We start from the raw sequence: 12,188 nt of genomic DNA on the forward strand, positions 1-12,188 counted from the left end.
GATACTGAAACAGACAAGACCTGTAGAGTCTCCTTATGTTATATTGTAAGCATTCTGAACAGACTAAGCATACAGAACCAAAGAAGGGTGAAAGCTGCAAGAGAAGGGCTTCAAGTCATACATAATGACAAATCCGTCAAGAGTAACAGTGGGCTTCTTGACAGAAGCTCTGGAAATCCAGAGGGCACAAACTAATATATTTCCATAGTCTGAAAAGACAATAGCCACTGGTCTAGATAAGTATGTCCTGTCCAGCAGAGTCATCCTTCCATAATTGAAGAAGAAAGTCATACTTTCCATGATAAACACACACTAAGAGAATTTAAGACCATTTTTAGTGGCACCACTGAAAATATTTAAAGGAACCCTAAACATAGAAAGAAAAACACATCCTGGAGAACACAAGAAAAATAAATAAATAAAGAGCTGTTAAGAGCTGAGAAATAAGCAGGTGAGGATTAGGAAAATACCAGACACTACAAAAGCAACACAGTGGTAGGAATGAACACATAGCTCTGAAAGTTAATGGTCTCAATTTTCTTATCTAAAGGCACAGATTAGCAGACCAGATTATAAGACAGAATCCATCTATTTGTTGCCTAAAAGAACTCTTACTGGAAAGGAGAAACACTGTCTTAGTGTGAAAAGATGGAAAAGGATATTTCAAGAAATGAAACTAGAAATCAAGCAGTTGTAGCAGTATTTATTTCTGACAGTATAGACTTGAATTCAAAATCTTTTTTCCTGTGATTTTTCCCCCCTTTCTTCTGCCCCTTCCCTAACTCCATCTTTCCTCTTCTACAACATCACCTCTGTGATATGCTGTGGTCTGTCCCTTCCCCACTCTTTTTTTCCCCCCACCCTCTCCCTCTCATATATGCTAGTATGTTATAGTGTAGTTTTTTGTTTTTGTTTTTTTCCGCTCTAGTCATTTTGTGTGTACTTATTTGGTCCATTACATTTAGGACTACTTTGGTTACGAAAGTGTAATTTTGAAACATATTTGATGTTTATTTGGTTTTTTTGAGACAGGGTCTTACTATGTAGACCATGCTGACCTATCAAAGATCTACCTGCTTCTGCCTCCTGAGTGCTAGGATTAAGACATAGATGTGCATCATGGCCCCCTAGTTTGTAGCTTTTTAAGTATATTTTTATTTTTCCTATAACTCAGTTACTAGATTTTAAGAAATGAGCTTATGATTTTTCAAATCTGTATCTTCTACTTTGTTCTGCTTTTAATTTTTTGTATTTAAGCCTTTCAGTTTTTGTTGGCTGAAGAACCTAGAGCTTTGGGTGTATTAGGCAAGTGCTCTGCCACTTGACTACATCCTTATTCTTTTTGGTGACTATTTAGTGGGACTTAGAGAATCTGAAAATAACATTTTGCTTAGTGGTATAAAAATTTAGTAATGAACTTGGAAAGTTTCTTCATTTATTGGTAAACTGATATACTTTCTTGTTTTAACAGAGATGTTATGAACATAAACAGTATAGAAATGGATTGAAGTTCTGTAAACAAATCCTTTCCAATCCCAAATTTGCAGAGCATGGAGGTAAGAACAAACACTATGTACCTCTAAGTACATTTGGCTTTCCTGAAACTCTTGTTAAGCAGCTGTCTTTATTTTCCAAATGAACCTCTAATGCCTACGAAAAGATAAAACTTAATAATGATTTTGAGTTAAATACTAAGAAAATGATAGCATATTCAATTTAAGTTTTGATTTCTTCTGTATTAGCTCTTCTGAAAGGCAGAAGAGCTCATTCAGGCTGGATGCTTGTTTGAGTTAAAGTGTAAGAAAATTTACTTTAGAACTTTGAACTGGAAGAATTTTATTCTTTTCCATAAGCTTGTTTTGAAAGTGACCATTTAGTCTCTGCTGCTACTTTTATTGTATCTTAATTAGCTTATCACAACTGAGTTTAAGACATTTGTATTTTTAACAGCCAGATACATAGCTTCTGTCTAAATAATGGTGGGTGATTAGATATTTGTAGAACAGCTGGTGAATATGTGACTAAACGTGTAAAGAAATAAAAAGATTTGTACAGATTTGGGAATCATGACTTATTAGTAATTAATTGACACTGTATTGCAGAGGGGAGACTGACAGTTCACTATTAAGTTTTTACCATTTCTTTTCTGCATGTTGTTATGTTTCCCTATGCTTGAGATTTTACTTTTGCTACAGTTTGGAGATGGAAGCAATGAGACTAAAAATGTCTAAGATGATCTCCTTTTCATATTGAAAACTATCTTCAGTTGTTATCAGGATAGTAGTTTCTTTATATTCCTTTTGTAAAGTATGCATACTGCTAATGGAACTTCTAATTTAATCATAGTAGATTTTCCTCTTTTTCTAAAATAAACCCCTTCTGCATATTTTAATATGACTGAAATTAGGTTGAATATGAAGCATCAAAATTTTACTGGAGATCTTTTTAGATAGATAACACCTTAGGACTTTATTTTCTTAGTTTGTAAGAACGGAGTTCATGCTGATTTTTAACCCATGATTCCCCTCCTCCTGAGTGCAAGGGTTATGTGTACACACACATTTTGGCCCATACAAATGTTTGTTTTTTTGTTTGTTTTGAGACTGTGTTTACTGTGTTGTCTGGCCAATCTGGAACTTTGTAAGTAGGTTAGCTGGCCTCGAATTCACAAGAGGTCTGTTTACTTCTGCCTTCCAAATGCTGGGATTAAAGATAAATACTGCCAAGCCTGATTAGGTCATTACTTTTTATATGCGTTAAGAAAAAGAAAAGTGCCTCTGAGAACAGAGCTAGATGTTTTTTTTACCTGCTTTGTCAGTTTTTGAAACTATTTTAATTCTGTACAAACCTAGAAAGTCTTGTTAATCTTGAAATGTTTGTTTTTGAGATTATAGGCATTTCTTATATATTATTTTCTTCTTCTTTCTTTTTTCCTTATTAAACTAGAAACCTTGGCTATGAAAGGCTTAACATTGAACTGTTTGGGAAAAAAGGAAGAAGCTTATGAATTAGTTCGTAGAGGTTTGAGAAATGATTTGAAGAGTCATGTGTGTATCCTTTTGAAATATATTTAAAGATTGAGTGGGCTGTTTTGATATAAGAAAACACTCAAGAAATGTAAATGGAAATTATTTTTTTCTTAAATTGAAAACAGCAACTATCATCATTTGGGGAACTGTTTTATGTATATCCACAGCATTTTAACAATATATGTTAGATAAATTGTTTCTATGAAAGCTTTTCTCACTTTGGGAGGCCCGTTGTTGTTATGACCTGAATATTTACTTCTAAATTTATATGTTGAAGCCTAGTCACAGAGTGGTGGTATTAGGAAGTAGGGTTGTCTGAGAAGAGAATGGGGTATGGGGAATAAGAGCTGTATAAAAGCTCTAGGGAAATTGTTCTCCCCTCTGGCCATAGGATGTGCCAATAATGAAAGAGAGAGCAAGACTCAGTAGATGATGAATATACAGAAGTAGTACTAACAACATTTTTTTTTTAAGATTTACTTATTTATTATGTATACAGTATTCTGCCTGCATGCCAGAAGACGGCACAAGATCTCCCTATAGATGGTTGTGAACCATCATGTGGTTGCTGGGAATTGAACTCGGGACCTTTGGAAGAGCAGCCAGTGCTCTTAACCTCTGAGCCATCCCTGTAGCCCAAAAGCAAACATCTTTTGTTTGTAAATTACCCAGTTTAAGTAAGGTATTTTGTCATAGCAGACTAAATACTCCAAGATAGGTATCATGGTGATTTCATTTATCATAATCATAACTTTACAGAGGTTATAAGGAAAAGTAGAGAGCCATATACTATACTGAGTACCAGCAGAGGCCCTACTCAGCCCTTCTGTTTTCCAGGTTTCCTCATTTGTGAAATGGGGATATTCACACTCAACTAAATGTAGTGACTTAATGTTGAAATATATTACAAAATTTGTATTTTGTTAAGGAATTGATAAGGACTGGATTTGAGTAGAAGTTTATGAGGCCAAACAAACAAACAAACAAACAAAATCACTTTCTAGCAAAGATTTGTATACCTTTCTTGTGGGCTAGCAAAATTTAAGAGCTGAGTCATTTAAAACATTTTCAAGTGTTTAGCAGTCTCTTAGTACAGTACAGGTGAAGTAAATAGTATGTTGAAAAGATATCAGGAGCCATTCTGTTAAAGGAGCTCTCACTAGGCAGGTAGGCTTTCTGGAAGGGGATCTGGTACTTTGCAAGGTCTGTATCATGATATACCCCACAATTGCTTCCAGTTTCTGACACTCTTTGTGCACTCCTGCATCTCTCTATACTCTGGTGTGGTGTGAATTCATTTTCTGAATACACGCTTTGATTGAACAAACTTCCAACGGACTCTTATTAAAGATGTACTGCTGTTTCGATGAATTAATTCCTGATTATAGAATTCCTGATTTGATTAAAACAATTTTAAAAGTTAAATTGTTTTAGAACTTCAGAAACAACTTTAAAAAGTTTATGGCTGCAATAAATACTTTTCCGGACATCCAGATGCCTCACTAGGAGATAGGCTTGAGACAGATTTGTGTCTTCAAGATAAGCCTTCATAATGAATCCTAGTATGCTCCATAAATATAAGCAAGTTGTTTTAAACTTCCTATGAACCCAAATTATAATGGGACTACCAAACAATGTTTAATTAAGTACAAACCTTGATGTCATTATATACAAACTGTTCTGTTATAATTACTTTATACCTTGTCACCTTATGACATTATATACTGTCATTTTAAATTTACTTGTTTCTTAGAATGAAAGACAGATAAAATTATTGTCCTGAATTCACTGTAAATTTAGAGATAGCTGAAAAATGTGTAGCCAGGTCAGTCTTAATTGAAAAGACATGTTCTTGTGACTTTTTGATCTCGTTAACCTTTAGGCCTTGTCAACCTTTGTCACTCTGAACTCTATGAACTTAATGTAATGGATACATAGATAAGAAATGTTTGGTTTTAAAACATGTAACGTGAGGTGTTTTAGAATTCACTTGTTTTTGTGATTAATTACCTTTTGACTGTGAGGTATTCCTTTTCTGGGAGCTTTCTCTCAGAGGTATAAAGGTTGTACAATAGACGACAGAAGCCGTGTGGTGGAAGCCCATTGAATGAAAGCTGGCTGGAATTTGCTTCATCCATGAGTTGTAAATATGTATGTAGATATATGTTTACATATAAATATGTACATTTGTTTTGCGTTCATGTTACATAAGTATATCAGTTGTCTGTATGTAAAAACTTTTGTATTGCCATTGAATGTGTGTATGAATATATACAGGTTTATATGTCTGATTGTTTGTCTATGTGTACATATGGGCTGATGCTATGGAACTGGCAGCCTAAACTTTCTGTAGTTTTGGCAGAGGGGACGCTAGCAGAAATCAATACCATCGTCATATGTAAGCTTGTGGGAATTCATTGAAGTTAAAGTTCTTAACTTCATTCACCTTTTCCCTGAAGCATGTGTGCATCAATGGTCTTTACTTTTCTTTCTTTCCCTTTTCTTTTTTGACCGATTTACAAACAGGATATAACTGTCAGCCTAGGACAAGCAGGAAAAACTTTACTTTAGCCTACGGAGGCTTTAACAGCAGCCTGCCCCTGTGCAGGAGCTAATCTCAGATTAAAGAGCCCCCTTCTTACAACCCCTTACAGTTTTGGCTAGAAGCTGTTTTACAGTCCTGTCTGCAGGGAAAAAGGACCAGGTAAAGTTTTCCTCCTTAGCAGCAGTGTAGCCAGTCCCTAGACCTAGAGAAGGAATCCTGGTGTCTTCTACTTTTTCAAAATCATCTTTTATGATCAGTTGTTGACCAGGTTGCCTGAGCCATCAGCTCCTTGACCCAGGAGATAAAGTGAACAGGGGAACTCCGCATCTCATCCCAGATCCTACCCTGGACCCTGGAACCTTGCCAAAGCATAGAGAGACTTTGGTAATCAGACCTTAGAAGACTGTAACAGAAATCCTAGATGCCTATTTTGAGTATATATAGAATATGGCTTGTTCAAAGATGTACCACTAATTTTGGACACATAAGAGTGTCAAAAGTGTGATTAGGGGCTGGAGACATGGCTCAGAGGTTAAGAGCGCTGGCTGCTCTTCTAGAGGTCCTGAGTTCAATTCCCAGCAACCACATGGTGGATGACAACCATCTATAATGAGATCTGGTTCCCTCTTCTGGCCTGCAGGTGTACATGCAGACAGAACATTGTATCCATAATAAATAAATAAATCTTAAAAAAAAATGTGTGATTAGAGGACTAGAAAGGTAAGCCAGGGCTCAGCAGTGCAGTTGTAGATTCCCTTCCATTTTGGATGATGATATCAGCATTCTGCTTTGCACTTATTTACTCATGATAGATATAACTAACAAGTTATTTAAAAAAAAAAGATTTATGTGTATGAGTCTTTTGCCTGCATTATATACATACATACCGTGTGCCTTCTTGGTACCCAAGGGAGCCAGAAGAGGGTGTCATCTTTTCAAACTGGAGTTAGCAATAGTGTGAGCCATCATGTAGCTGCTGCAACCAAATGCAGGTCCTCTGTAAGATCAACAAGTTCTCTGAATCCCTGAACTGCCTCTCTAGTTGATGAACTTTTCAGGAAAGTGATAGTCTGTTTAAGAGGAAGGATTAAATCACATTTCCCCCTTCTTTTTCCTTTTGTTTTTGTGGGTTTTAAAAGAGTAGTAGGATAGAATAAAAAAGAGCTGAGAGGAGGTAGTATGGTTGAGTGACTGCAGTGATACAGTAACAAGGCCTCCTTCCTTTATAGTATTCTTATAACCAGTTGTCATTTTGCTTGCTTATCTATTTTCTTTAGTAACTATAAAATCTCTAAATGTAGGAAATAAAACCCCAGTTGTTTTGGTTTTATATGTAATTGAGGTTTGGAACTTTGTGCCATGTAGAGCATTGTCTTAAAGACCTTTTATCCACAGGAAAACCATGTGGCTAATTCTTCCCTTTTCTTATATTTACTTGGTGTATGCTTTACGTCAGCCAGTGAGTACTCTCTCTCTTTCTCTCTCCTGAGTTATTTTATGTGCATTGGTGTTTTGCCTGCATGTGTGTCTGTGGGTGTATCAAGTCACTTGAAGCTCAGTGATAGACAGTTGTGAGCTGCCTTGTGTGTGCTAGGAATTGAACCTGGTCCTCTAGAAGAGCAGCTCATAACCACTGAGCTGTCTCTCCAGTTCCCTTGCCCCCAGCACTTTTATAAATACTTTTCAGTTCGTTATCATTGCTTTGCTGTACTGTGTAGATATTCTTATTTATATTTTGTAAATTAGAAGCCAAAGAAGTCTAATTTGTTTGAGGTTATAGCATTAAAATAGCAGGTCAGACTTAAGATTGTCTGGCTTCAAAAGCTATCCCCTTTTCTGTTTGTTAAATTCTTTTTTATCTTTGTATTCATAGCCAGTGTCCCAATTTACATTGAATAATTTACAAATGATGTTAGCTTTCCAGGTTTTTTGGGAGATCCTTTGGTAAAAATGTGTGTGTAAAACATGTTTTGTTTTGTTTGAGAAAAGGTTTTGCTCTGTGTCCCTGACAGACCTAAAACTCTCAGAAGTTTGTCTGTCACTGCTTTCAGAGTGCTGGAATTAAAGGTATGTGCTACCACACCTGGCTGGGGAAAGTACTTCTTGACATACAGGTTATAGCCTTAACTAAGTTTTTTCAGGTTGGCATGTTTATGGCCTTCTTCAGAGGTCAGACAAGAAGTATGATGAAGCCATTAAGTGCTACCGAAATGCATTGAAATGGGATAAGGACAATCTTCAGATCTTAAGAGATCTTTCCTTACTACAGATTCAAATGCGAGATCTTGAGGGTTATAGGGTAAGTAACATTTTTTTTATCATAAAAGAAAAATCTTGATACTTAGAACTTTGTATATATTCTGATAAAAAATTTCTATTTTTTTGAAAGAAATTTATCTGTCCCCTTAGTGATTACACTGTGATTGGTATATCAGATCTCTTTGTTTTGTTTTGTGTTTTGAGACAGGCTTTTTCTGTGTAGCCTTGGTTGTCCTGGACTCACTTTGTGACCAGGCTGGCCTTGAACTCACAGAGATCTGACTGCCTTTACCTCCCAGAGTGCTGGGATTAAAAGTATATGCCACTGTACCTGACTTGGAACAGTTAGATCCTAAAGAAACAAATCATTTTGTTGAGGGATAGAGTTGGCATACTCTGTAGGATTGTTAATTTTTTAAATAATTTTATTAAAAATTAATAATACGCCAGTAGAGTAACTATGTAGTCTTTTGTCATTTTTGGTAAAGTAAATTTAAAAAATTTTTCTTTGTCTCTTTATATTTGTTGGTATTTAATGAATATAATTGATAATATGTATTATTTATAATTTTATATATACAGTTTAGTAGCCTCTGTTTAACCTGCAAATCAGTCTTAGGCTTAGTATTTCATCCATAATCTATTTTTTCATGGTAGTACCTGTCAAACAGTTTTCTTTACATGCCTTAATTAAATGTTTGGGGTATACTTTCTAAAGAATTTTATTTGCTACCTTTGCTGAGGAGATAAGGAAATAAAGAAGGATATTTAGTATCGACCCTAAAAAATATAACATTCCCATTGGAGGCTTCAAAGTATTTCTTTGCCCCTATACAGCTATATAATATTTGATGTTGAAATTTTTCTAAAATAGTTACCAGCATTGTGTTACAGCATGAATAACTGAAACAAATTAATATGATCTGTTTTCTTAGAGCCCTAAGGACTGAACCCAGGGCCTGTTTGTGTCAGTAAAGGACCCCATTTGTTTTAACCATGAACTTAAGACTAGGTCTTGTGTTTTCCCCCACCCCACCCCATGAAGGAAACAAGGTACCAATTGCTTCAGCTTCGACCTGCACAGAGAGCATCATGGATTGGTTATGCTATTGCTTACCATTTATTAGAAGACTATGAAATGGCAGCAAAAATTTTAGAAGAATTTAGGAAAACACAGCAGGTAATAACAAGCCAGTTTATCGTGTTTGATTCTAAGCATAACTGAAGAAAGAAGTTTATATATGTACTTTAAAAATCTATGTGCTTATATTTTCTTACTTAAATGAGTACAGGCATGCTCTTCTACATACTTCACAGTGCTCCTAAGAATTATTCTAGTTGTTATTTCTGTAAATGTTATCACGGATTATAAAAAATAGACTATTTCTAAGCTATAGTACATAGTAAAAATTGAAGGTTTTTTTTTTTTTTCTTCTTTCTTTATAACAGTTTTTTTCCAATTCCATTGTCTGGCTTTCAAGTATACCTATCATGCAGTAGTCATTTCTCTGGAGTCTCTATCTTGGCCAGTTCTAAAGAGTTTATATTTTCTTTGGTAATTATTTTTCTGAGAATATAGTAAAGGTTTTAGAATGCTCCGGAGTTTGGATTTGTTTGTCTCTCCTCATTGTTAGAGAAAACTGCACTTTTCACAGAAAACCATGGACTATGATGACTACTTCTCAGTTTAGCAGATCAGCTGCATCAATCCATTTTATTACTGTGTTGGATGGTATTTGCAACTATAAACTTATTGATATACTCTTTATTTATGAACAACCTAAGACCAAACAGCTCATCTGTCATCAGATTTTGACTACTACCTTTAGCATTCACTGCCTGGCTCAGCTGTTAAAATGACATCTGTTAAGTTGGATTCTCTGAATCTACCCTTTTTCTAGATATCTAGATTTGCATTTGTTAATAGCAGTTTCCCTCTTTCCATTTATTTATTGCTGATACTGCTGTTATTTAACATTCCATAAACAAATATTTAGGAATTTTAAAAGAATTGCTATCATCCAGTATTTTCTTTTTGTTTGGGAGTATGTAAATAATTTTCTATGGCTAAGAGTCTTATTGTTAGTATTCCTTGTGTCTACATGCAGACATCTCCTGATAAAGTGGATTATGAATATAGTGAACTCCTTTTATATCAGAACCAAGTTCTTCGGGAAGCAGGACTCTATAGAGAAGCCTTGGAACATCTCTGTACCTATGAAAAGCAGATTTGTGATAAACTTGCTGTAGAAGAAACCAAAGGTATTTAAATATATTTCTATATCTATATTATATATTTACTAGTAGCCAGGAACAGGCTAACATTTCATAGTTGCTGCTGACAGTCACATATAATTCAGCTTGGGAAAATGTATGTTATTCATGTATTTTTGAGTAATTTGATTTGAGAAAATATCCATTAAAAAATGGACATTGTTGATAAAGGGGGGAAAGTCACAAAAAATTATTTAGTAAAATGCCTTGGGTGTAAAGCATTTTTGTTTTATAATTTTCACTGTTTATTTTTTGAAAGAGTTATTTATTATATATGCAGTGTTCTGCCTGTATGTACACCTGCACACCAAAAGAGGGCACCAGATATCATTATAGATGTTTGTGAGCCACCATGTGGTTGCTGGGAGTTGAACTCAGGACCTTTGGAAGGGCAGACTGTGCTCTTAACCTCTGAGCCATCTCTCCAGCCCCCGTTGTTTACTTTAAAAGGGGGATATACTGTGACCCTTTGGCTGATCTCAACCCCCTGGGTTCAGTGGTCCTTATTCTTCAGCTGGGAGTAACTGAGAATACTTACTCCAGGGTTAGGCTAACACCCAGTGTAAGCATCCACTCTGTCAAGCACCTTTGTACTGAAAATACTGGCGAGGGGTAGAGCTCTTTGTAGAACACTAAGTATAGCATTGTGAGGCTTGAATTCAAATTCCTAGTACTGCAAAACAGGGAAAGAAGAAATCACTACGGTCTTGCTCAAAACGCAGGAGACAATTGTGATTTTATAAAACGATTTACTGTCTTAGAGATAACTTGTTCAAAAAATTACAGTGTAACTAATGTGTGCCAGATTTTATTACAAGTAATATATACTCATAAATTAGTTCTTACTAAAACATGTAAACACAGAGAAAGCTAGATGTAGTGATACACTCCTACAGTCCTGCACTAAAAGGACTAGGCCAAAGTCAGGATTCTAGAGCAAGATCCTGTCTCTAAGGAAAAAACACAATAAAGAAAAAGAAAACCCACAACAAACAACAACAAAAACAAACCAAAAGAGATAGATTTCTCTCTTTCTCGCTCTATTTTTTTTTTTCTTGAGTCAGGCTTTCTATGTGTAACCTTGGCTATCCTGGACTAACTCTATCGACCAGGCTGCCCTTGAACTCACAGAGCTCTGCCTTCCTCTGCCTCCTAAGTGCTGTGATTAAAGGCATGTGCGCACACGACTTGCAGTGATAGATTTCTGTGGTTTATCTGAATTTCTTTGAGAAAGACCATAAATTCTAGGTGGAAAGGAACAAGATTTGGAATCTTTTGTGATAGGAAAGGTAGTTCCTATTTAAATGTCTCCAACTGCTGCCATTTGTTCTAGGCTGAGGGAAAAAAGAGCGTAATAGTTCATATTTATTAGTTGACTGACTTGACTGATTGATTGATGGATTGATTTGAACCCAGGTCATCTGTTGCTGCTTTGGCCTGGTTTTTTAAGACTGCATATCTCTTGTGCATTGTAGAATGTTTTACAGTTTTCAGTGGTTTGTCTCATTAGAAGAGCAAGCATAATAATGTCTTTAAATATATTGTCAAGTGTACCTTGGTCCCGAACCCAACCACAAGTTGGGGTTCAAAGTCTAATTTTTATAATACTCAAATATCCTTGACAAGTTTGCTTAAGTTAATCTGCTTTAAAATACTGAAAATGAACTTGCACCATAGACCAGGCTGGGAATAAAGGTGTGTGCTGCCACTTGTCAGCCTAATTCTACGGATTTAATTGGTTATCACATTACAGCACACAAATCTTTAGTAAATATTTATTTTCAGTTATCTAATACAAGCACAGGTTACAAGGATAGAATCATTTTTAAAAATAAAAATCAGTTGGGTGGTAGTGGTGGCAGGCGCCTTTAATCCCAGCATTTTGGAGGCAGAGGTAGGGGGATTACAGAGTTTGAGGCCAGCCTGGTCTACAGAGTTGAGTTCCAGGACAGTCAGGGCTATACAGAGAAACCCTATCTTGAAACAAAACAAAACAAGAATAAAAACCAAAAACCTTTGAATGGAAGCTAGTTAAGAATGTGGAAATTAGGCAGAGTTGGTGCATGCCTATAATCCCAGTA

General features: G+C 35.6%; 1 protein-coding gene across 1 annotated transcript in view; it reads left to right on the forward strand.

Annotated features, from left to right (window-relative positions):
- Naa15 (N-alpha-acetyltransferase 15, NatA auxiliary subunit) overlaps positions 1-12,188 on the forward strand; it is a 69,349-nt gene that overhangs the window by 23,485 nt on the left and 33,676 nt on the right. The window contains exons 2-6 of the mRNA XM_021631046.2: positions 1,472-1,556; positions 2,947-3,051; positions 7,716-7,873; positions 8,879-9,013; positions 9,942-10,095. Coding sequence (XP_021486721.1) covers positions 1,472-1,556; positions 2,947-3,051; positions 7,716-7,873; positions 8,879-9,013; positions 9,942-10,095 — 637 coding nt within the window. The remainder of the gene's footprint in view (positions 1-1,471; positions 1,557-2,946; positions 3,052-7,715; positions 7,874-8,878; positions 9,014-9,941; positions 10,096-12,188) is intronic.

This window comes from Meriones unguiculatus, chromosome 2 (assembly GCF_030254825.1).
Source record: "Meriones unguiculatus strain TT.TT164.6M chromosome 2, Bangor_MerUng_6.1, whole genome shotgun sequence".
Taxonomy (NCBI): Eukaryota; Metazoa; Chordata; class Mammalia; order Rodentia; family Muridae; genus Meriones; species Meriones unguiculatus.